Below are 26788 nucleotides of genomic sequence, written 5' to 3' on the forward strand. Positions count from 1 at the left end.
ATACCCCTTTTTTTTTTTTTTTTTTTGGTGGTATTTATATTATCAGAAGAGTGTAAACTTTTTCCATTGCCTCAATCATGCAATGTGTGGCCCTATTGGAAATCACGGTTGTCTCTTCACCGTCGACACAGGAGTCAGTATCCGTGTCGGCGTCTGTATCTGAGGTAACGGGCGCTTTAGAGCCCCTGTATGAGACGTCTGGACATGCACAAGCTGAGTAGCCGGCTGTCTCATGTCAACCACTGTCTTTTATACAAAGCTGACACTGTCACGCTATTTCAACAGTACATCCACTCAGGTGTCGACCCCCCAGGGGGTGACAACACTATTACAGACACTCTACTCCGTCTCCTCATCATTTTTCTCCTCATACATGTCGACACAAACGTACCGACACACAGCACACACACACAGGGAATGCTCTGATAGAGGACAGGACCCCACTAGCCCTTTGGGGAGACAGAGGGAGAGTTTGCCAGCACACACCAGAGCGCTATATATATACAGGGATAACCTTATATAAGTGTTTTTCCCTTTATAGCTGCTGTATTGTTTATACTGCGCCTAATTTGTGCCCCCCTCTCTTTTTTAACCCCTTTCTGTAGTGTAGTGACTGCAGGGGAGAGCCAGGGAGCTTCCCTCCAACTGAGCTGTGAGGGAAAATGGCGCCAGTGTGCTGAGGAGATAGGCTCCGCCCCTTTCTCGGCGTCCTTATCATCCGTTTTCTTGTATGTTTTGGCAGGGGTTAAATGCATCCATATAGCCCAGGAGTTATATGTGATGCATTTATTTTAGCCATAAAAGGTTTTCTATCGATTTATTGCGTCTCAGGGCGCTGCCCCCCCAGCGCCCTGCACCCTCAGTGACCGGAGTGTGAAGTGTGCTGAGAGCAATGGCGCACAGCTGCGGTGCTGTGCGCCTACCTTTATCTGAAGACAGGAAAGTCTTCTGCCGCCGATTTTTCCGGACCTCTTCGCTCTTCTGGCTCTGTAAGGGGGCCGGCGGCGCGGCTCCGGTGACCCATCCAGGCTGAACCTGTGATCGTCCCTCTGGAGCTAATGTCCAGTAGCCTAAGAAGCCCAATCCACTCTGCACGCAGGTGAGTTCGCTTCTTCTCCCCTTAGTCCCTCGATGCAGTGAGCCTGTTGCCAGCATGTCTCACTGAAAATAATAAACCTAAACTAAAACTTTCACAAAGAGCTCAGGAGAGCCCCTAGTGTGCACCCTTCTCGTCGGGCACAGAAAATCTAACTGAGGCTTGGAGGAGGGTCATAGGGGGAGGAGCCAGTGCACACCAGGTGATCCTAAAGCTTTCTTTAGATGTGCCCTGTCTCCTGCGGAGCCGCTATTCCCCATGGTCCTTACGGAGTTCCCAGCATCCACTAGGACGTCAGAGAAATCTGAATACATCGCAAGTATGCCAAGGCGTCACAATTGGGGTGCGGTCTGCACCCGGTGTCACTAAAATACCGGCTCTTCTGCAGTGACAGGTGCCGCAGTGTGACATTAGCCTGCAGCAACTAGCTCCTGTCACTGAGATGGAGCTGGTATTGCAGGCTCTAGTCTCTGGGGGCAGCCCAGCATCTCCGAAGCACCCAGGACCGGTGAACAGCGATCTCTGGTCACCTGATCATGTGCTCCTGCTGTGACCACACACATTAGATCTGTGCAGTGAAGTGACATGCTGGCCAGGACTTCATAGCATCTCATTTCAATTTACAGATCAGATTCCTGGGGTAACAGAGCAAAGCGATCAGCTGACCGACAACAGTCACCAGATCACCGATGACCAATCCCCGTCATCATCCTGTGGTCAGACGCACATGGCTGATTGCAGGCATTGACACAGAGCTCTGCTTTCCAGTTGCATATCTATAATGGGTGCAGAGTGCTATGAACACGGGTCCCTGGGTCATTGTACCTCCCCAGAGTACTATGTAGGCTGCAGCACTGCTACACAAATCACCAGGAAAATGGTGCTGCAGACATTTTCCTGGCATTTTGAGCATGGGCAGTAAGAAAATCGCTGGGAAAATGTTCGCCATGCCACTTTCCCGAAGACATACTCATGCTCTAGTCTTCATTTTCCTTTAGACCTGCACTACCAGTTAGAGTGGTGGGGGCACAGATTGACACTATACATGAGCCCCCTCCTCTCTTAATACACCCCTGATGCTTTCCCTGCCAACAGGTAGGAAAGGCTGAACTAGAGTAGGTGAAATGGAAAGCCCTAATAACGCCATCTGAGGGTGGAGTTATCACAGTGCTCACTTTCAGTATTTTTTTACAATTAGATTTTAGTAAATCTAAAGCATTACAAGTATGGGAAATGCGATCTGCTTACTACATTTTTTTTAATGCAATATTAAGAAGTTGGAGGCAAATTCTGAGAATTCTTGAACTGCCCATTAGTACTTTTAGGTGATACAATAATAATGCGAAAAGACACATTTTTGACATTATTTTAGAAAAAAATCATATTGCTAAACAAACCTGTTAGTATTTAGATGAGGTGCTATTCTTAACAAAAAAGTATTGTTCTCTGGCACAAAGGTAAAATATAATTAAAAATTAAATAAAAGATACCGCCTCACGGGGTATTGCAGCACCACAAACATACAATTGCTAAACTAGAAGCAGAAGAAGGGAGGGGCACTAATTAATTTAGTATAGATATATTGGCAGAGTGTGACTGTAGCCGATGAATAGCTGACTGCTTATTAAAAAATGAAAGCTATTATTTAAACAAATAATCATACAAACACAAATAACATCGCAATATAAACAGTACAGTATGTTTCAGCTCTATACATCCTAAATAGCAACTTGGCAAATTGTAAAATAATTTGTTACAACTTCACAGTCCACAAATACAACACAGAGGAACTAATTATGTATCCTTAATAGGAGTAATGACTCTGCGTTTAAAGGGCCCTACACACTGGCCGATTTTTTGAAAGATATGAACGATCTCGTTCATAAATGAACGAGAACTCGTTCATATCTTTCAGTGTGGAGACTCCTGCTCGTTCATCGCTGGTCTCCCGTCGGCTGTGCATGCAGGCCAATATGGACGATCTCGTCCATATTTGCCTGCACTTCAATGCAGCCGCGTGACGGGGGGAGTGAAGAAACTTCACTCCCCCCGTCACTGCCCCCCCGCCGCCGGGTCGCTCGTCGGCCGTATCCGCCGTCGGGCAGCTCGGCGGCGGGTCGGCCAGTGAGTAGGGCCCTTAAGACCAAGGTTTAGTTTTTGAAGTGCAAAATAATATTCCAGTGGGAGATATTTTGAAAAGCAGAATGTTCGTCTTAATCACAGTCATTATGCCTATTAAGAATACATTATTATGGGGAGTATCCAATTAGCCGTGATCGTGGAACGCGTTATCAAACCTTTCTGCCAAAAAATAGCTTATCACCAACTGGGCACTCCCATATTTCGCACCTATCCTATACCAAAAAAGGTGAAACGGTATTCAGGTGATAATTCTAGCTGGCAAAATCAGAAATAAGTATAGGATAAAATGGGAAAAATCTGCCTGTACCCCCAGATAAGTCAAACTAATATAGGAAAACATTCTAGAAGTCTATTAGTGTCCATAATAAAATCTATTTGGTATAATTAAACAGGGTGAAAGCTAATTTTTTTTCAGCAAAATAAGTGATCTCATTAAATTTGGGGTACATAAAATAGGTATAGGTATATATTTGGGTCATTTTAGGGGACTTTAAAAAAAAAAGCAGAAACAGACCGAATACTCCCACCGGCAAGTCTAAAAACACTTGTCCCACTCATAAAGCACCCTAATATACCTGTCCCATATCTTGTACCCCAATTTCCATCACTTTGCATTTTTTTGACCCCAAAAATTACATTATTGGCTAATTAAAAATAATTCAAAACTTCTACGCACCTAATTAGTCATTCAGGGAGGGTGTCCAAGGGGTTCTGAACCAAATCCACATATTTTTACCTTAAAATAGGGATTTTGCATTACTTATGACCTGCTCAGAGATGGAGACGAGAAATTTGCGATAAACCCTATGGAGACTTTTTGCTGCTAACTTTTTGCAGCTAATTAGATACAGAGTACAGGGCGATTCACTCTGTATCCAATTACAGTAGATACAGCACTGGGCGATTTTGAGCTGAAAGCAGCTCACTTTTGGTGGTGTTTTGAGCTGTTTTTAGAAAAAAAACGGCCAGTGTGTATGCCCCGGCGATGAGAGATGATGCGTGCCCCTGCTTTATCTGCTGGTGTTACCAGCAGATGAACGGCGGGATGGACAGCTTTCCATACCATCCTGCTATGGAAAGCTGTTCACCCCCGCTGACAGCGCTAGGCAGGGGAGAGGAGGGGGGTGGAAATCACACAGTGTGCATGCACCTTTATTGTGACTAATTGGATACCCCGTGTGTATATTTGTGTACTGCAATTTGTAACAGTGTTGCAATTTCAAAGTTGCTTTTTAGGATTTATAGCGGAGCTGAATATGGATACACAGGACTGTTACATTTTTAATTGTTTTTATATGAATTTTTGATTAAATAATATATGATTTGATTTTGAGGTACTAGATCAAGAAAATACACAACAGCATATTTAATGAGACTGTTGATCCCATGGTGAACATTAACTTACTGTAAGCAAAATGAGATAGGGGTAGGTAATCTGCGGCACTATACCTTCCAACATGCCCTGTTAGTCTTGCCATTAAGGAAAGCTAAAACTAGACAGGGCCTGCTGGGATATGCAGTTTTTTGCAGATGGAGAGCCACAGGGTGAAGAAGATTATATATAACAAGTATATATAGCTCAGGTGCTACTTTGAGGAGTTTTTACCAAGCAGCTGTGTGTATTGGGAGATAGCCATACTCCCCAGTAAATGGTACAGTTGTATATAGGAAAACACAGCGCTACTTGATAGTAAAACAAGTTCAAATAACGGTTCAAGATTAACCTTCGTAAAATACTTTAAAAAGGTAATATAAACATACATATATAAATATACAATATAAAAACTATGCAAAATTCTTATACGGTGGACAGACCTCAGGGTACATTAGTAGCATTTAAAGCTAAGTACTACCATTCAGTATTTGTACTTACAGCATTTACATTGGCGTCCTATTAACAACTGCTACTGGTCAGTAGTTTGGTCCTGTATTTAGCAGTCAGTGAAAGGACAGTTCATTGCTTAATATTTCTCATATATCGTTATCCTGCTTTTATGGCAATTACCCGTTCCGTGGTCCAATTATCGGAGTCCAATTTGTTGATGGCCCATGTAGTGTTGGCAGCCAAAAACCTTAATTGGAGTCCTGGTTCACAGAGGGTCTACTGGGCTGGAGCACACTGCCGTGGCTATCAGCCTTTGTGCAATAAATTAATCCACTGATTAAGTCCACCATCCTGGCTTGCGTGCCTCTAGTCACCGGACGCGTTTTGCTGCTCCTGGCAGCTTTATCAAAGTGAAGTTCTGTAATAAATCTGGCAGGAGCAGAGAAACGGGTCAGGTGACTAGAGGCACGCAAGCCAGCACGGAGGACTTAATTCAATGATGGTTAACCTTGACACTCCAGCTGTTGTTTAACTACACATCCCAGCATGCCCTGCATCAGTTTTAGCATGGACAAATAACAAACCTGATGCAGGGCATGCTGGGATGTGTAGTTCAACAACAGCTGGAGTGTCAGGTTAGCCATCACTGACTTAATATATTACACAATGTATATGCTACAATAACAAATACTGAATGGGAGTACCTAGTTTTAGATGCTGCTAATTTACCCTGAGGTTTATCCACCATATATAAAATAGGATTTTAATACCTACCGGTAAATCCTTTTCTCCTAGTCCGTAGAGGATGCTGGGGACTCCAAAAGGACCATGGGGTATAGACGGGATCAGCAGGAGTTTGGGCACACTAAAAAGACTTTGACTGGGTGTGAACTGGCTCCTCCCTCTATGCCCCTCCTTCAGACCTCAGTTATAGGAACTGTGCCCAGGAGAGACGGACATTTCGAGGAAGGATTTTTGTTTAAACTAAGGGCGAGAAACATACCAGCCCACACCACAAACATACCGTACAACTGGAGTAGCATGAAACCAGATAACCGTATGAATTAACAACAGCAACAAGCTGAATATAACTAATACATAATCCATGTGTAAACAAATATAACCAGTATCAATACAACTGCAAGGAACAGTCCGCACTGGGATGGGCGCCCAGCATCCTCTACGGACTAGGAGAAAAGGATTTACCGGTAGGTATTAAAATCCTATTTTCTCTTACGTCCTAGAGGATGCTGGGGACTCCAAAAGGACCATGGGGTCTATACCAAAGCTCCAGAACGGGCGGGAGAGTGCGGACGACTCTGCAGCACCGATTGAGCAAACATGAGGTCCTCAACAGCCAGGGTATCAAACTTGTAAAACTTAGCAAAAAAGTGTTTGAACCCGACCACGTAGCCGCTCGGCAAAGCTGAAGTGCCGAGACCCCTCGGGCAGCCGCCCAAGACGAGCCCACCTTTCTGGTAGAATGGGCCTTTACTGACTTCGGCAACGGTAGCCCAGCCGAAGAATGGGCTTGCTGGATCGTATGACAAATCCAGCGAGCAATAGTTTGCTTAGAAGCAGGATTTCCAATCTTGTTGGAAGCATACAGGACAAACAAATCCTCTGTTTTTCTGGTAAGAGCCGTTCTGGCGACATACATTTTCAAAGCTCTTACAACATCAAGAGACTTTGGAACTGCCACAGCATCCGTAGCCACAGGCACCACAATAGGTTGGTTAATGTGAAACGAAGAAACCACCTTCGGAAGAAATTGTTGACGAGTCCTCAATTCCGCTCTATCCGAATGGAGGATCAAATAAGGGCTCTTGTGAGACAAGGCCGCCAACTCTGACACCCGCCTGGCAGACGCCAGAGCCAAAAGCATGACCACCTTCCAAGTGAGAAACTTTAACTCAACCTTACGCAAAGGTTCAAACCAGTGAGACATAAGGAACTACAAGACCACTTCAAGATCCCACGGCGCCACAAATGGAGGGTGGATATGCAGCACTCCCTTCACAAAAGTCTGAATCTCGGGAAGGACGGCTAATTCTTTCTGAAAGAAAATAGATAAAGCCGAAATCTGCACTTTGATGGAACCCAATTTCAGGCCTGCATCTACGCCTGCCTGCAAAAAATGGAGAAACTGACCCAAGTGAAAATCCTCCGCTGGAGCTACCTTGGCCTCACACCATGAAACATACTTCCTCCAAATACGGCGATAATGCTTTGCCGTAACCTCCTTCCTAGCTTTAAGGAGAGTGGGAATGACCTCCCCGGGAATACCCTTCCGAGCTAAGATTTGCCGCTCAACTTCCATGCCGTCAAACGCAGCCGCGGTAAGTCCGGAAACACGCAGGGCCCCTGCAACAACAGGTCCTCTCTTAGAGGAAGCGGCCAGGGATCTTCCACTAGTAATTCTTGAAGATCCGGATACCAGGCCCTCCGTGGCCAATCTGGAACGACGAGAATCGCCTGAACCCTTGTTCGTCGAACGATCTTCAGCACCTTTGGAATGAGAGGAGGCGGAGGGAACACATACACCGACTGAAACACCCACGGAGTCACCAGGGCGTTCACTGCACTGGCTTAGGGGTCCCTCGACCTGGAACAATACCTTGGAAGCTTCTTGTTGAGGCGAGACGCCATCATGTCTATCATAGGAATTCCCCAACGTTTTGTCACTTCTACAAATACGTCTTGATGAAGAGCCCACTCTCCCGGATGGAGATCGTGTCTGCTGAGGAAGTCTGCTTCCCAGGTGTCCACTGCTGGGAGGAAGACTGCTGACAGAGCGCTCACGTGCTGTTCCGCCCAGCGTAGGATTCTTGTGGCCTCGTCCATAGCCACCGTGCTCCTTGTTCCGCCTTGGCGGTTTACGTACTGTTGTAAATGGCTCGCAGCTCGAGAATATTTATGTGGAGACAAGATTCCTGGCTTGACCATTTTCCTTGGAAATTTCTTCCTTGCGTGACTGCGCCCCAGCCTCGGAGACTTGCATCTGTTGTCAGTAGGACCCAGTCCTGGATTCCGAATCGGCGTCCCTCTAGAAGGTGAGAGCCGTGCAGCCACCACAGGAGCGAAATCCTGGCCCTGGAAGATAGACTTATTTTCACAGCACTGAGGTCATGGGTTCGATTCCCACCATGGCCAAACTGTGTGGAGTTTGTATATTCTCCCCGTACTTGCGTGGGTTTCCGCCGGGTACTCCGGTTTCCTCCCACAATCCAAAAATATACTGGTAGGTTAATTGGATCCCAACAAAATTAACCCTAGCATGAATGTGTGTGCGTGTACATGTGGTAGGGAATATAGATTGTAAGCTCCACTGGGGCAGGGACTGATGTGAATGCCCAAATATTCTCTGGAAAGCGCTGCGGAATATGTGTGCGCTATATAAATAACTGGTAATAAATAAATAATAAATAAATAATTTTCCGGTGCATGTGCAGGTGAGACCCGGACCACTTTTTCAGCAGATCCCACTGAAGCACCCAGGCATGAAACCTGCCAAACAGAATGGCTTCGTAAGCCGCAACCATCTTCCCTAGTACCCGAGTGCATTGATGTATCGACACACTCGTCGGTCTCAGAAGCTCCCTGACCATGGTCTTGATTTCCAGAGCTTTGATCTCTGGAAGAAACACTCTCTGTACCTCCGTGTCCAGGACCATGCCCAAGAAAGGCAGCCGAGTGGCCGGGATCAACTGAGACTTTGGCAGTTCAGTATCCAACCGTGATGTCGCAGAACGACAGAGAGAGATCCACATTTCTTAACAACTGCTCCTTGGACCTCGCCTTTATCAGGAGATCGTCCAAGTACGGGATAATTGTGACCCCATGCTTGCGTAGGACCATCATCTCTGCCATTACCTTGGTGAAAATCCTCGGGACCGTGGAAAGCCCAAATGGCAACGCCTGAAATTGGTAATGACCATCCTGTACCGCGAACCTCAGGAAAGCCTGATGAGGAGGGAATATCGGAATGTGTAAGTAAGCATCCTTTATGTTGACTGACGCCATAAAATCCCCCACTTCGAGGCTGGAGATCACCGCTCGAAGAGACACCATCTTGAACTTGAAAGTGTTGATTGAAGTATGGATTGAGGGATGGATTGAGGGATTTTAGGTTCAGAATCGGTCTGACCGAACCGTCCGGCTTTGGTACAGCAAAGAGGCTCGAACAGAACCCTTTCCCCCGATCTGATGGGGGAACCGGCACCACGACCCTCTGTTGATACAACTTTTGTATCGCATCCCTCACCACCTCCCTTTCGGGAAAAGAAGTCGGCAAGGCCGATATGAAAAACCGGTTGGGGGGCATGTCTGAAACTCCAGTCTGTACCCTTGGGATACTATGTCTAAGACCCAAGGATCCAGGGCCGAACGAGCCCACACCTGACTGAAGAATTGGAGACGGCCCCCCACCGGCAGGGACTCCCCCAGGGGAGCCTCAGCGTCATGCGGTGGACTTGGTAGAGGCAGGGGAGGACTTTTGGTCCTGGGTGCCTGACACTGCAGGCGACTTTCTTCCCCTACCTCTACCCTTTGAAGCGAGGAAGAACAAGCCCTTACCTCTTTTGTATCTATTAGGCCGAAAGGACTGCATCTGCTGATGGGGCGCCTTTTTCTGCTGTGTGGGAACATAGGGAAGAAAAGATGACTTACCCGCCGTAGCGGTCGACACCAGGTCAGCCAGGCAGTCACCGAACAAGACACTACCTTTAAAAGGGAGAGCTTCCATATTCTTCTTGGAGTTGGCACCAGCATTCCATTGGTGAACCCACAGGGCCCTCCTGGACGAAATCGACATGGCATTGGCTCTTGATCCCAAGAGACCAACATCCCTCGCCGCATCCTTTAGGTAATCTGCAGCGTCCTTGATATAACCAGGAGTCAAAAGAATATTATCTTTATCAAGAGCATCCATATCAGAAGCCAAATTTTCAGCCCACTTTGCAATAGCACTACTCACCCATACCGACGCCACAGCAGGTCTGAGCAATGCACCAGTATTAACGAAAATAGCCTTCAATGTCGTCTTCAGCTTGCGATCTGCCGGATCCTTGAGAGCAACCGTGTCAGGAGACGGAAGCGCCACCTTCTTGGACAATCGTGAGATAGCTTTGTCCACATTTGGAGACGACTCCAACTTATCCCTATCGTCAGAGGGGAAAGGATATGCCATCAAAATTTGCTTGGGAATCTGCCACAATTTTTCAGGCGACTCCCAAGCCTTTTCACAAAGCTAATTCATCTCATGAGAGGGAGGAAATTTTACCTCAGGTCTTTTCCCTTTAAATAAACAAACTCTTGTGTCAGGAACAGCAGGTTCCTCAGATATAAGTAAAACATCTTTAATGGCAATAATCATGTACTGAATACTCTTGACAACCCGTGGATGCAAGGAAGTCTCATTCAAATCGTCATCGGAGTCCGTGTCGGTACCTGTATCTGCCATCTGGCCAAAAGCACGCTTCTGTGACCCTGAGACTGTCTGTACCTGAGACAAAGCGTCCTTCACTGACTGCCTCCATGTTTGTGTCTGAGAATCAGATTTATCCAGCCTCTTAGATAATAAAGCCACATTCGCATTCAACGTACTCAGCATAGTCATCCAATCAGCAGTCGGCTGTGCCAACAGAGACACACTCAAATCCTTTTCTGCACCCCCCATAACTTCCTCCGGGGAGGAACACCCAGGCTCAGACATGCCGACACCCCATGCCGACACACCCACACTCACACAGTCCACAAGCCCAGGGACAGACCCACAGAGAAGCCCTTAGGGAGAACACAGAGGGAGTATGCCAGCTCACACCCCAGCGCCCATACACCAAAACAAAAACTTAGTATATATGATCAGCGCTGATAAACATAAATGAAAGCCCCCGTTTTTCCTCCCTGTGTACTTGCGGGAGCTTGGAGGTCCGGGCCGGCGTCTCTGCAGCCTGTAGAGATACCATAAAATTACGCTGGTGAGCAATGTGCGGCTAAGCCCCGCCCCTTCCCGACACGCTGTAGCCCACTAAAATTCAAACTTGCAAACTGGCTGCCCGACACCATATACCGTGCTTTTTGCCAGAAATGAACCCCAGTAACTGCTGCCCAGGCCCCCCCCCCAGCGCCCTGCACGTGCCGTTGGTGATGTGTGTGGGAGCATGGAGCACAGCGCTACCGCTGCGCTGTACCTTCTGTTACTGAAGTCTTCTACCGTCACTGAAGTCTTTGGTTCTTCTAATACTCAACTTCTGTCTTCTGTGAGGGGGTTGACGGCGCGGCTCCGGGAACAAGCAGCTAGGCGAACCAAGTGATCGAACCCTCTGGAGCTAATGGTGTCCAGTAGCCTAAGAAGCAGAGCCCTTTAACTAAGAAGAAGTAGGTCTGACTTCTCTCCCCTCACTCCCACGCTGCAGGGAGCCTGTAGCCAGCAGGTCTCCCTGAAAATAAAAAAACTAACAAAAGTCTTTCCAGAGAAACTCTGTAGAGCTCCCCTAGTGTGTGTCCAGTCACTCCTGGGCACAAAGTCTAACTGAGGTCTGGAGGAGGGGCATAGAGGGAGGAGCCAGTTCACACCCAGTCAAAGTCTTTTTAGTGTGCCCAAACTCCTGCGGATCCCGTCTATACCCCATGGTCCTTTTGGAGTCCCCAGCATCCTCTAGGACGTAAGAGAAATTTTGCATGATTTTTTGTAATTGTATATTCACATATGTATTTTTATATTATCTTTTTAAAGTATTTTATGGAGGTTAATAAATCTCGAAGGAAAGCCAAAGGGTATCCCCTGTTCTAGGCAATGAAATAGGTTGGAATGTATAATTGCTGTGTCTGGGGACAGAACATGGAGTATAACAGGTATTGCTCCATATGGCTTTCTCTTACCAGTCAGCCTTTTTCAGGCAGTCCACCTCAGCTCCTTTACTTAGGACATACAACAAGCAGTCTCTGTGACCCATAGATGCAGCTTCATGGAGAGGTCTCTTGTAATCACTATTGAGAACCTCCACATCCATGCCCACCACTTCCACCAAATAAGCCAGTATATGGAGATGCCCATGTCTTGTAGCATAATGCAACAAAGTATCACCAGATCTCCCGTAATGCCTACTAGACAGCTCCCTGAGAAGGCTGGGGTCCTTCTGGAGCTCCTCTTGGAGAAGAAGCAATTTGCCTTCCTGAATTAACTTCAGGATGTGTCTCTGTTGCTGCTCATCCCCCGACATAGCAGCGCCTCCCTGGAGCCCGCACTACAGGCAACATATACAATTAGGAATTATATATATTACAGCATCACCACACAGAGGCGACAGGCGTCATGCAGCTCATGCTCGGACCCTGAGATACGTCTCCTCCATACTGTCATTGACACCACCTGCACTGTGTCACTCGCTGCAGAGGTCTCAGGAATATCCGATACTGGGGTGTCACAAGACGGTGTCAGCAACGCTGCGGGGCCGCTACAGAACACACATCCAGCACCAGCACCATATGCGATCTCTAATTACACTGGCGGCGAATGATATAACTGGCTCTGTAAGCTTCCACGACTGTATCAGTCTGATCACGCTGGCACGTCTTGGATGGTCTGGAACGCAACGTTTGTCCGGTGCGCATGCGCCGGCAGCCCCGGTGCATTATCTACTGTGTAAATGTGAATCATGATTCATTGTACGGACTTCTACGGAAGAGAAGAGTAGTGGAGAGCGCTGCTGCCGCGCAGAGTAAGGGGCCGGGTCATAGTCTGTGCTAGGAGGTTATTTCCCTGTACACAGTCGGTCGTGTAGTGTCCCTGTCGCACAGCCATCACTGGAGAGAGCAGCTGCGGCGGCCTCGACTGACTATCCGCCCGCGCTCTCTCACTATCCCTGTGGTGTTTGTTTGTGTGTGTTATTGGCGATGAGTGTGGGGAGCAGGGTGTGATCGACGGTTGATCAGTGAGCCTGAGGGTCTGAGCTTCTGGAACAGGCTATCCGGCGTAGGTGCTCCTGCTGTAGCCCGGGGTCCCTGGTAAATGTTGCAGCCTGTGGGGAACACTCTGAGTGTGAGTGACCTGCTGGTTATCCACCCTCAGAGCCAGAGTGGAGGAATGTGGGGACGGCACCATTTTCCTTTATACTATTTTCACTTTCTCTTTCAATGGCAAGTACAGGTCAGCAGGTCTGCTCCTTGCCGTCTATAAACATAAAGCACTCTGGTCTCCAATTTGCCTGTGATTTGTTTTTGCAGCCTGTCAGATATAACTTACATGTAGGTTCTGTGTCTATCATTTGGAATTTAATAAACATTGTGGCCCTTTGATCTTTTTTCTCCTTTTGTGCAGTTATTCTTGTCATAACATGCTGCTACTGGCAGCACTTCCTGGCCTTAATGCAGAGGAGGCCCCAAAATGAATGTAATTTACGCTGGAAAAAAACCTAATGCACAGAAGTAGCACATTGCTGCCAAAACACAGAAATTACAATGTTTGAAAAGGCGGTTGGATGTCTGTTCCTGTCTATTACATAGGAAAAAACAGACACCCAACTGACTTTTCAAACAATTGAATATCCCCCAGAGCTTGACATGCGGTCTGATCGGCAACAGTAGTGCACACGTTTTCTCTAGCTCTAGGCACACATCATCGTCACATCTCACTTATCACCATATTTCAAACATTTTATTTTACCTGCAAAAAATACATTTTACCATTGTTTGCCAATTGACTTATAATAGAAACAACTCAGTCTCTCATATGCAAAAAGGAAAAAAAAATGAATGGCTTAATCATAAAAGTTCCAACTTGATTTTTACACACACAATATCCATTTGTATCTAGTGTTTCAGCTGTTCTATTGTAGTCTCAGTTCTTACCAATTCAAAGACATTAAGCACACACACCTAAAGTGTCATTAGTTCCCACATTTTATTGGGTTTGGTACTTAAGTGGGGCAGCGCAGTGGATGTAATAGTTAGCATCATTGCCTCACTGCCCTGACTGTGGGAAGGCTGCATATTCTCCTCATGCCTGAGGGTTTCCTCCCACAACCTAAATATAAACCATTACTGTAATAGCCTACTTAAAAACAAAAACCCTAATGTATATATTTATGTGCAAGTGCTAAGGAAGATTGTAAACTCCACAGGGGAAGGGACTGATATGAATGGGCGAATATTCTCAGTAAAGTGCTATATAATATGTGTGCACTATATATATTTATGTGGCATCTCTAAGGAAATGGTAGTAGTTAGCTCCTAGGCACAAACCCATAATTAGGGTATACCAGAGCAAGTACAGTATATTGTATTTTATTATTAATGTTGGCTTACTGCCCCATGAGTAACTCCCAAAAAAGTTTTCTAAAAACTTCCAATGCAATAAAAGGGTGTTGGAGGGGGGGAATTGTCCTAGCCATATACCCCCTGATAGTTAGCCCTAGACCCCTCCCCCCGAAGGTTTGGGTTAGGGTGGGGAGTGGTGGAAATACCCCCTTCGATGTTAGTATGTTAAGTGGCGGGATGGCGTGGTCGGATGTGGCTGCCGACATACCAAACGCCGGCAAATCAGATGTATTCCCATAACTTTTGCACTAACTAAGCAATGATTGTTGCAAGACACTGTTTTTGATAAATGCAGAGCTTATTTGTGAATAGGATAGTAACCTGCAAAGCTATACAGAAATGGAAAAGTGTGTGTGTATTCGCTATATTGCAGCTATCAATGCAAAGCTGTAGAAACTGTTGCAGTTTTTTTTTCTTTGTATTAAACTTTTCTTCTTTACAAACAGTGAGAAGGTGGAAGCATCTCACAGAAAGGGATTGTCAGGAATTATCTCAAAGCAAGGAGGGTTTGTGCTCTCTTACTCAACCTTTTAACCAATGGAAGACCAACAGCAATGTCCACAGAGGCCTATATCCACGTAGTAGGACTGAGCGGTGGTTCAGAGGTAGGCGGCATGGTTTACCTTTTACTTGTAGGATCACAAAATCCAAAATACAAAGTTGATTCATATAAAACTACTGTTAATATCTCTTACAAATATGATTGTAAAAGGATATTAACTAAATAATAGAATAGACAGCGAAACATCTAAAGTTTTGCCAAGATATTGTATAGTGGAGGCAGGATGGGGGTGGGGTTACAGCAGCACCTCCTTTAAGCCACGCTCCCGCTCTGTAATGCCACGATCACCGGCATTATACTGCAGGTGGTGTGTCTATGATGACGCAATTCAGCAAGAATCGCGTCATCGACTGTCCTGGACCGCCCACTTTATACACTAAGTGGGTGGACAGCAAGGAGCAACCTCAAGAATCGGGAAACTTGCCTGCTCTTCCGGGTGGCTGGGAGGGTCACCCCATTTTCGGGAGCCTCCTGGCCATTTCGGGAGAGTAGGCAAGTATGATTCAGAGTTGATTGCAGCAGCAAATATGTTAGCAGTTGGGCAAAACTATATGCAGTGTGTGTGTGTGTGTGTGTGGGGGGGGGGGCAGATATAACATGTGCAGAGAGAGTTAGATTTGGGTGGGGTGTGTTCAAACTGAAATCCAAATTGCAGTGTAAAAATAAAGCAGCCCGTATTTACCCTGCACAGAAACAAAATAACCCACCCAAATCTAACTCTCTGCACATGTTATATCTGCCCCACCTGCAGTGCACATTGTTTTCCCAACTGCTAACAAATTTGCTGCTGCCATCAACTCTGAATTACCCCCATTGTGGTAAAGAAACATTGCTTATTTTTGCAAGTGCCCCATAAAGAAGCAAGCAAAATTAAGTGATGTTTAACTTACTGTAATACCCTGAAGTTGACCCATTTATTGGATAAATATCTCTTATATAGAAATCAAAATTAATTTTAGGTTTAATGGGCCTTTTATATTTTAAGATGTTAACTTTTTAATTTTATTTGTTTATTTTGTACAGGAAAAACAAGAGAGGGTACTTTCAAGAGTTTATCTGATTATAAACCCACAGATGTTGCATGCTGCAGTTCTACAAACAGCAGTGACATAGCTGAGATGGAAGAAGATTTATTCTCTAGTCATATGGATGAGTACGCAGCACACTTTGACAGTGAGGCTGATTTCCCGCCTTCAGAACCCACTTTAAGCAGAAAACGTCAATTTTCTTCTGTGGAAAGTTGGAGCCAAGATACAAATGTACATACGTCAGGAGATAAAGCTATGACTTCTTCCAGCAACTTGTGGAAGGAGGGAGATGATGAGGATGATCATGAAATGAGTCTTTTGATGGATTCTTGCTATGGACTACTGGGTGTGACTGATCATAAGCCACTGTGTGTGCAAATAAATCAATTCCCTGATGAACTTTTGCAGAGTATATTTGGCTTCCTTCCAATAGTTGACCTGTATCAGAATGTGAGTTTGGTTTGTCAAAAATGGAAGGCACTCGTCGACGATACACTGGTTTGTATATATTTCCAGTAAAATCTGTTTTTATTATGTTTTACTTACTCCATATGCTATGCAAGATGAAAAATGATTTATGATGCTAAACATATATAATTGCTTATCTCTGTAATCAAATTGACCATTTGTAAAGCCTTCTATTGTAATATTAACTTGGAAGACCATGGATGACATTGAGTCCAGAATTAGTGAAGATTGGCTGTTGCATCCTTCACTCCCATCTTTGTCATCCAGCTGACATCACTATATTTTCAGACTTAAGGGCCAGATTTATCAAGACTGGGCGTGTGATAAATTGCACGGTGATAAAGTACTGACCTATCAACTCCTCTCATTTTTTCAAACACAGCCTGTAACATGGCAGTTAGAAGCTGGTTGATTGGTACTTTATCACCATGTAATTTATCATTCTCCAAGGCTTGATAAATCTGGGCATAAACCGAGAACACACTAGGTGATCAAAGATATGTCATTCAGAACGATGAATCGGCCACATTGCTCAATGTGTACCCACAATCGTCTGCTCCCTTGGGTCATACTCATTACCTGTGTATTCCTGTCGGGGATGCTACATGCCCAATGGGACGATCCAGGGAATGACAACATGCATTTTAAATACAGCGGGCAACTATATATTGCGCCATTGTCGACTGCATTGTGCAGTGTGTACGAATATCACAATGTAGTATGTACCCAGCATTAGCCAACTGCATTGTGGCTTTTTTCCTTTGAGTGCTCTGGGTTCTGGAAATACCACAGTAGTCTACCTGACTTGGAGGACATGAGGTTGTAGGGCAATCAGCAGCAGTGCAGAGAGCCTTCCATTCCGCTAGTCAGCTGACAGATGTTAGTATATATGAAAGTCGACTGCATAATCTGTGCACACAGTGTACGACGATGCAATGTATCGATGCCCGCCACATTTAAAATGCATGCTGACATTCACTGGATCATCCCATTGGGCATGCAGCACGCCCCAAAAGGACGAGCCAGGGAACAACCTGCGGGAGTGCACATTGGCGGGTACACACAAGCTAGGTGACTGATACATCGTTCCGATCCGCGTCGGAATGATATATCATCCAATTAATCACCTAGGGGTAAATTTACTAAATGTTTTAAAATGAAAAGTGGTGATGTTGCCAATAGCAAATAATCAGATTCTGTCTATCATTTCTCTGTTGCATCCTAGAAAATGATAGACAGAATCTGATTGGTAGCTATGGGCAACATCACAACTTTTCATTTTTAGAACATTTAGTAAATTGACCCTGTAGTGTGTACCTGGCTTGAGACAAGCATACTATATACTATGAGACAATATTAGGAAGTGGATGTGTTTTAAATTATGTAAGTTTTATACATGTGTAGGAGTACATTTGAGAAGTCACTGGCTTAGTATACTATGTGGTGCTTATCAATATTTCTTGCCACTATGGCCTTTTTGGACACTGAATTTACAGACATTTTATGTATTTAATACAAAGCCAGGTGTGTTTTTGCACTGAATATAATTGCCTCTTTAAATCCACAGTGCACAGACACAGTGACTTTGAAAACCTCTGATGCAAATTTAAAGCACTATGTAGAACAGCTATATGAATGTATGGCTGTTTCACAGTCTCGTGGCCTCTTCTCCGCAGTTACAAAGTACATTTTCCATCAAGACATAATGACTACATCAAGTCACTCATAATTATTACACAAAAGTCACTGGCTGTTGGCTTATCGTGTCTTGCAACATTTTTTTGCTATTTAATAATAGTAATTTGTTGTAAAACTGTCTAAAGGTGCTCTTGTTCTTTGGTCACTAGCTTATACACTTGTAGATAAATATTGATGAGTATCACTATGCGCCTTCCATTTCAGTTTATCCCATGGAAAAAACTGTATCACCGGTACCTTAAGAAAGAGGGGAACGCTATCATGGAAATTGAACATATTCTTCAGAAGAATGGAATAACTGCAGACAACTCCCTCTGTATACTGAATTTAGTGAAGTAAGGGCTGGCTGATCCTATTCTTTTGCTAAGTGAACGTTATACAGATGTGTCCTCATACATATAGCCTCAATACGCCCTTGCAGCGGAAGATGCCTGGCACCAGAGAGCTGACTGGTCCCGTGCAACTCTGCTAGCTTCGGGCATCTTTTTGTTTGCCGAAAATGTGTCTTGGTTGCAACATGATGTGACTAGGATGCATCAGGAGACTGTTCTGATTAATTTGCTATGTGACACTTGTATATCTGTGTGCAATTGTATATGAAGAAAATGCAACTATGTGTGCAAGACCCTGGTATCCAAAATGTTGCATTGGCGAAAAAAGGGGTGCTTTGCAATCCTATTGTTATGCACTAATACCCCCGTTTTTCATGTGTAAAAGAAAAAGAAAAAACCCAGCATATTGCGGATTTGGCTTTGCCTGAGGCAGGCGATACCAAACCCCCCAATATTCGCCAACATCGGGGAATTAGCGTCTGCTATCGGGGCTAATAGGATAGCTCCTGGCGAATCTATTTTGATAAAAAAGACGCCCAATACTAGTCTCACGGGCACTGGCGTAGCAATTGGGGTTGTTTGTTGTGACTGCAGCAAAGATGTATGAGGACATATGTGTAATCTCTAACACATTTGTTCCTACATAGCTGGAATATGTTTTACGCTTAAGCTATTTTACTCAGAGACCAAAATTATATAACTAAATAAAGTTTAATGTCTGTAATGTTGCGTTCCTAAAGATGACTTGTTACTATAGTATTGCTGCACCTGGAAATAGTGCCTATCATGTTTTACTTTTCTGTCTTCAAACCTGCCCTTACGCTTGCTACATTCTTGTTGATTCATTTTCCAACCTTATTTACCAACATTCTTGGTAATGTTCCAATCTGACTATGTAAAAACTATTACATTCAGTTTTATTAAATAGGGAGTCATTTTCAGTTTTAATAATATTTATTTCTAACATTCCTGTAGGTGCTTTGCTATGTTGATGTGTTCCAGAATGTCTGACTTCAGTAAAACTTTGGCCTGTATGAAGAGTCATCATTTATTTGAGATGGCTGAAACATGTGTTACTCACAGACTGCCAGAACTGAAGACTAACACTGAGGTACATTACATGTCTTGCATATGTTTACCAGCATTAATTGTATAGAATAAGGGCATCCAGTATAGTAACTTGCTTACTGTCTTGGTTTTTTGATTGTTTGTTTTTAGTTATATTTTTGAAAGAGAAGGAACCTTGCAGGTTTTTGTGAAGCCTTCAAACAGATAATTGTTCTAGCCACTTTTCCATTGCATATCACAGGCTGAATTTAAAAAGTAGAGGAAAAATATGCCCAAACTAGGTTTGAGCCATACACATGGTACCAGCTGGGATGGTGGTCATTAGGTCGACCACATTAGGTCGACATGATCATTAGGTCGACATGGAAAAAAGGTCGACATGAGTTTTTCACAATTTTATTTATTTATTTTTTAATTTTTTGAGCATTTTCATACTTACCGATCCACGTGGATTACAATTGGGAACAGTAACCTTTGCCAGGCGCAGCTGTAGCAGAGCAAGGCACCTTTCTGGAAGCATGGTGAGTGGACACTGTGCACTAATTGGGGTTCCCAGTCACTTTACGAAGAAAACTACACCAAAAAAGTAAAAAAAACCTCATGTCTACTTTTTTCCATGTTGACCTAGCACATGTCGACCTAATGACCATATCAACCTAGTGATCATGTCGACCTAACTCGTGTCGACCTAATGAACCACACCCACCAGCTGCGTGGCAGTATTATTGCTGTATATGTATGCAAAATAGAAAGACTTTTTCAATTGGCACTAACAATAATATACTACAAATCTGTGTGTATCTAGCAAATAAAAGCATGGAGATTTTGTTCATATTTTGATCAAATAATTTAAGCTTGCAGACTGTTGACAAGGGATCCAAATTCTCTGCAACTCTATCAATGCCTATCTCCCTGTAGATTGTAAGCTTGCGAGCAGGGCCTTCCTACCTCTATGGGGTATATGCAATTGCGGTCGAATTCCCGAAAATGTCGAAAAACGGGACATTTTCGCCCCCCAAAAAAATACGACAATGCAATTCAGTACTTTTCGGCAAAAAAACGGACTTTCCAAATTCGACTTTTTGAAATTCGACATTTCTGCAATGGTACAAATGCGGCAATTCGACAAAAGTATATTCAATTGAAGATTGTAAATTCGACAACAGTGCTTTTAGACAGTAAATTCGTCATTTTCAATCCGCCACACTTTGCTGGCGGAATCTAATAAAACATTTTTAAAACATGGTTTTTTTTAGTGTTTTTTTTATTGGTAATAGCATATCTATTTATATTAGAAGGGATTAGGTACTTGGTTTGTCTATTTAGGAGGCACAAGTATTATTTATATATTTTTAAAAATAATATATATTTTTTTTTTATGGAATGGGGTAAAATTCAGAAAAAAAAATGCATGGGGTCCCCCATCCTAAGCATAACCAGCCTCTGGCTCTTTGAGCCGGTCCTGGTTGCCAAAATACGGGGGGAAAAATGACAGGGGATCGCCCGTATTTTAACAACCAGCACCGGGCTCTGCGCCTGGTCCTGGTGCAAAAAATACGGGGGACAAAAAGAGTAGGGGTTCCCCGTATTTTTTGTACCAGCACCGGGCTCCACTAGCTGGACAGATAATGCCACAGCCGGGGGTCACTTTTATACAGCACCCTGCGGCCGTAGCATTAAATATCCAACTAGTCACCCCTGGCCGGGGTACCCTGGAGGAGTGGGGACCCCTTCAATCAAGGGGTCCCCCCCCCCCAGCCACCCAAGGGCCAGGGGTGAAGCCCGAGGCTGTTCTCCCCCCCCATCCAAGGGCTGCGGATGGGGGGCTGATAGCCTTGTGTAAAAATGAACGAATATTGTTTTTTTGCAGAAGAACTACAAGTCCCAGCAAGCCTCCCCCGCAAGCTGGTACTTGGAGAACCACAAGTACCAGCATGCGGGGGGGAAATGGGCTCGCTGGTACCTGTAGTTCTACTGCAAAAAAAATAATACCCAAATAAAAACAGGACACACACACCTTGAAAGTAAAACTTTATTACATACATGCCGACACATACATACTTACTTATGTTGACACGCCGACTCTGGCCACGTCTCCGTCTGTCGACGTCCGGGGTACCTGAATATAAAATTATATACTCACCTGATCCAAGTGGTAGGAGCGCAGCTCTGAGCGGCTGCGCTCCGGGAAGGCTTAGCGGCACACAGTATTGGCGCTTTGAGGGGCGTCCTGAGCCAGCGACTTAATACCCTACACTAGTCACAGACGCTAACTGGAGACTGAATCCCCAGGCTAGCGTCACAATCCTCCGTACTCAGACGCTCAACAGGGAACGGAATCCCCAGGCCAGTATAAAGAATTTGTGTGGAAAGACGCGCCATCTTCAAAGGGCGGAGCTTCTCCTCAGAGCAGACCCAGCAGCGTTCAGCGCCATTTTCCTGCCTGCAGTTCCTGGACACAGACGCTGACAGAGCTGTCCCCCCAAGCAACTCCAGCTATCCTGTGTGGTATCAGGGGGTTGTAGAAGGGAAGGCGGGGAGGCGGTGAATTAGATCTGTGCAACACAGTACACAGTGGGCGCTGATAAGGGGTGTCCTTTATATATAACAGCGCTGTGAGTGGGTTGGCTCTGATCTCTGTGTCTCTCTTGCCGTTCTCAGGGGGGAAACTCTGTCTAACCTACCCTGTGTGTGTGTGTGTGTGTGTGTGTGTGTAGTGTCTGTGATCTCCATTATGCTATGTCCAGGGACTCTGTGTCATATGCTGCAGAGGATATGTCCTCTCAGGATGATCTCATTCCATGTAATCAGGATTGCACTGTTGTAACGCAGATACCAACAAGGGAGCCGGAGTGGTTATCCTCTATCAAAACTATGATTTCTCAGATTTCTGCTAGGGTTGCTCAGAATGAATCTGCAACTCAGGTTTTACAGAATTCTGTGGCAGTTTGGTCCGGTTCTGTTACCTCAGGCCCACAAACGTGCTCTTGCCCAGATCATGCAAGACGACACGGATACCGACTCTGACACGGCAGACGGTGATGGGGACGTGCTCAAGGGGGCTGCATCTCTTGCAAAAAGGGTGCAGTTGATGATAGAGGCTATTAGATATGTGTTGAATATTACTGACATAACACCTGAACAGGTTGAGGAGGCTTACTTCACTGACAATAAGAAAGCCTCGCTAACCTTCCCTGCGTCCAAAGAATTAAATGCTATATTTGAAAAAGCATGGAAAAATCCAGAGAATAAAATCCAGATCCCTAGGAGGGTTCTGGTTGCTTTCCCCTTCCCTGAGAAGGATAGAAAAAAAATGGGAAATCCCACCCATAGTGGACGCGTCTGTATCCAGACTCTCAAAAAAGGTGGTTTTACCTGTCCCAGGATCAATCGCCTTAAAGGAGCCGGCTGATCGCAAGATTGATACTACGCTCAAATCCATATACACGGCTTCAGGGGCGATATCCCGTCCTACTATTGCCTGTGCATGGATTTCTAAAGCTATAGTAAAGTGGTCAGGCACGTTACTTGAGGATTTGGATACGTAACATTCAGGATTCTACAGGTTTTATGGTGGAATCCATGAAAGACCTGGGTTCAATGGGTGCAGGAATTTCTTCCATGTCCGTCTCAGCTCGTCGACGACTGTGGCTGCACCAGTGGTCTACCGACGCGGAATCCAGGAGAGGTGTGGAGACCCTACCCTACACAGGTCAGGCTCTCTTTGGGAAGCATTGGATGTGTGGATCTCCACGGCTACAGCGGGTAAGTCCCCTTTTCTTCCCTCAGCAGCTCCTGCTACGAAGAAATCTTTTTCTTCACCTGCATCTCAGTCCTTTCGGGTTTCTAAACCAAGAAAGACCAAACCGGCCAACATCTTCTTTAGAGGGGGCCGACCAAAATCCAAGACACCTGCTGCGGCAGGTTCCCAAGAACAGAAGCCTGCTTCAGGTGCGCCAAAATCCTCCGCATGACGGTGGACAGCGCAGCCTGGAGGTAGGGTCGGTGGGGGCGAGACTCAGACATTTCAGTCACGTCTGGGTGTCGTCCGGCCTGGACCCCTGGGTACTAGATATTGTGTCCCAGGGGTACCAGCTGGATTTTCAAGATCTCCCTCGTCATCGGTTGTTCACATCGGGCTTGCCAGCTTTGCCAGCAGACAGGGCTACCCTACAGGGAGCCATCCAGACGTTGGTGGAGGCCCAGGTCATTGTACCAGTCCCTCCTCAAATGCAGAACACAGGTTACTATTAGAACCTTTTTGTGGTACCGAAACCGGATGGTTCGGTCAGGCCCATTCTGAACTTAAAATCACTAAACCCCTTTCTGAGGGAGTTCAAGTTCAAAATGGAGTCTCTAAGGGCAGTGATATCAGGTCTGGAAGAGGGGGAATTCCTGGTATCCCTGAATATCAAGGATGCGTACCTCCACATTCCGATTTGCTCTGTTGGACTGTCATTTTCAGTTCCAGGCCCTACCATTCGGCCTCTCCACAGCACCAAGGGTCAAGGTGATGGCGGAAATTATGGTTCTCCTCCGCAGACGGGGTGAACATAATTCCGTATCTGGACGATCTGCTGATAAAGGCATCGTTCAAGGAGAAGCTGTTTCAGTCAATAGCTCTCATGACCCAGCTTCTCAAGGAACATGGTTGGATCCTGAATATCCCCAAATCACATTTGGAACTAACCAGGAGGTTTTCCTTTCTGGGAATGATCCTCGACACGGATGTGCAGAGGGTGTTTCTTCCAGAGGAAAAAGCGTTGGTGATACAATCAATAGTCCGGGATGTCCTGAAGCCAGCCTGGATGTCGGTTCATCAGTGTATTTGCCTTCTAAGGAAGATGGTGGCCTCTTACGAGGCTCTACACTATGGGAGTTTTTACGCTCGGTCCTTCCAACTGGATCTCCTGGACAAGTGGTTGGGATCTCATCTACACATGCACCAGAGAATACGTCTGTCACCAAAGGACAGGATTTCACTCCTCTTGTGGCTGCAATTACCTCACCTTCTGTAGGGGCCGCAGGTTCAGGATTCACGACTGGATCCTTATAACCACGGATGCAAGTCTCCAGGGCTGGGGCGCAGTCACTCAAGGGGAAACCTTCCAAGGAAGGTGGTCAAGTCTGGAAGCCGGTCTGCCGATAAACATTCTGGAACTAAGAGCCGCATACAACGGTCTTCTCCAAGCGACACATCTTCTGAGAAATCGGGCTGTTCAAGTACAGTCGGACAACATAACGACAGTGGCTTACATAAACCGACAAGGCGGAACGAAGAGCAGAGCTGCAATGTCAGAGGTAACCAGAATCATCCTCTAGCCAGAAAAAGGCGCATTTGCGCAGTCCGCAATCTTCATTCCGGGAGTAGACAACTGGGAAGCAGCCTTCCTCAGCAGACACGATCTCCATCCAGGGGAGTGGGATCTCTATCCGGAGGTGTTCAAGGAGGTAACCGATCTTTGGGGAGTACCCCAAATCGACATGATGGCCTCTCGTCTCAACAAGAAGCTTTGTTGGTATTGTTCCAGGTCGAGGGACCTGCAAGCAGTGGCGGTGGATGCCCTAGTGCAGTGATGGCTAACCTTGACACTCCAGCTGTTGTTGAACTACACATACCAGCATGCCCTGCTACAGTTTTGCTATTTGGCCATGCTAAAACTGATGCAGGGCATGCTGGGATGTGTAGTTCAACAACAGCTGGAGTGTCAAGGTTAGCCATCACTGCCCTAGTGACTCCGTGGGTGTTCCAGTCGGTGTACGTGTTCCCTCCACTTCCACTCATTCCAAGAGTTCTCAAACTCCTAAAGAGAACAGGAGTTCAGGCAATCCTCATTGCTCCAGACTGGCCAAGAAGGGCTTGGTACGCAGATCTTCTGGATCTACTGCTAGAAGAGCCGAGGCCTCTTCCTCTTCGGGAGGACCTGCTGCAGCAGCGGCCGTTCGCCTATCAAGACTTACCACGGCTACGTTTGACGGCATGAAGGTTTAACGCCAGATACTAGCTCGGAAGGGCATTCCGAACAAGGTTATTCCTACCCTGATACAGGCTAGGAAAGGAGTAACGTCTAAACATAACCATCGTATTTGGAAAAGATATGTGTCTTGGTGTGAGTCCAAGAAGTTTCCTACGGTGGAGTTTAACTGGGACGTTTTCTCCTCTTTCTGCAAGCAGGTGTGGATATGGGCCTGAGGTTAGGATCCATAAAGGTCCACATTTCGGCTCTATCCATTTTCTTCCAGAAACAGTTAGCTGCCCTCCCTGAGGTTCAGACTTTTTTGAAGGGAGTTCTGCACATCCAACCTCCCTTTGTATCGACTACGGCGCCCTGGGATCTTAACATGGTGTTACAGTTCCTCCAGTCGGACTGGTTTGAACCTCTACAGGAGGTTGAGGTCAAGTTTCTCACGTGGAAGGCTGTCACTTTGTTGGCCTTAGCTTCTGCTAGATGTGTGTTGGAGTTGGGGGCTTTGTCATGTAAAAGCCCATACTTGATCTTCCAACACGGACACGTCAGCAGTTTCTTCCGAAGGTTGTGTCTGCATTTCATATCAACCAACCTATTGTGGTGCCAGTTGTGACTGACGCCTCAATTTCATCAAAGTGCTTAGATGTTGTAAGGGCTCTAAAAATCTATGTGAGGAGGACTGCTCGTCACAGAAAATCGGACTCTCTGTTTGTCCTGTATGATCCCAAGAAAATTGGATGTCCTGCTTCTAAGTAGACAATCTCTCGCTGGACCAGGTTCGCTATCCAGCATGCGTATTCTACGGCAGGCTTGCCGTGTCCTACGTCTGTTAAGGCCCACTCTACTCGTAAGGTGGGTTCTTCCTGGGCGGCTGCCCGGGGTGTCTCGGCGTTACAACTCTGCCGAGCAGCTACTTGGTCGGGGTCGAACACGTTCGCAAAGTTCGATACTTTGGCCTCTGGGGACCTTACGTTTGGTCAATTGGTTCTGCAGGAGCCTCCGCGCTCTCCCTCCCGTTCTGGGAGCTTTGGTACATCCCCATGGTACTAATGTGGACCCCAGCATCCTCTAGTACGTAAGAGAAAATAGGATTTTAATTACCTACTGGTAAATCCTTTTCTCGTAGTCCGGAGAGGATGCTGGGCGCCCGCCTAGCGCTTCGTTATCCTGCAGTGGTTATTTAGTTCAGTACTGCTTAGTTCTGGGTAAGTACTGTCTTGTTACTTGGTAATTAATCTTGTTCAGCCATTGCTGATGTTTCAAGCTAGTTAGCTTGGGTTGC

At 45.7% G+C, this 26788-nt stretch overlaps 2 protein-coding genes across 6 annotated transcripts in view; one reads left to right on the forward strand and one right to left on the reverse strand.

Annotated features, from left to right (window-relative positions):
- Positions 1 to 12670, reverse strand: part of ANKRD16 (ankyrin repeat domain 16) — a 50920-nt gene extending 38250 nt beyond the window's left edge. For 2 of the 4 annotated variants that reach the window (XR_010179349.1, XM_063926791.1), the window contains exon 1: positions 11946 to 12670. Coding sequence is in view for 3 of the 4 variants with exons in the window: in XM_063926791.1 (XP_063782861.1) it covers positions 11946 to 12286 (341 nt within the window). In the remaining variant the exon portion in view is untranslated. The remainder of the gene's footprint in view (positions 1 to 11945) is intronic. The other 2 variants (XM_063926793.1, XM_063926792.1) reach the window with 2 other exon arrangements.
- The window catches only part of FBH1 (F-box DNA helicase 1), a 201807-nt gene continuing 187679 nt past the window's right edge, over positions 12661 to 26788 (forward strand). For both annotated transcript variants that reach the window (XM_063926789.1, XM_063926790.1), the window contains exons 1-5: positions 12661 to 12784; positions 14828 to 14986; positions 15967 to 16469; positions 18342 to 18472; positions 19445 to 19580. In XM_063926789.1, coding sequence (XP_063782859.1) covers positions 12676 to 12784; positions 14828 to 14986; positions 15967 to 16469; positions 18342 to 18472; positions 19445 to 19580 — 1038 coding nt within the window. In that variant the 5' untranslated portion in view covers positions 12661 to 12675. The remainder of the gene's footprint in view (positions 12785 to 14827; positions 14987 to 15966; positions 16470 to 18341; positions 18473 to 19444; positions 19581 to 26788) is intronic.

Source organism: Pseudophryne corroboree, chromosome 6, assembly GCF_028390025.1.
Source record: "Pseudophryne corroboree isolate aPseCor3 chromosome 6, aPseCor3.hap2, whole genome shotgun sequence".
Lineage (NCBI taxonomy): Eukaryota > Metazoa > Chordata > Amphibia > Anura > Myobatrachidae > Pseudophryne > Pseudophryne corroboree.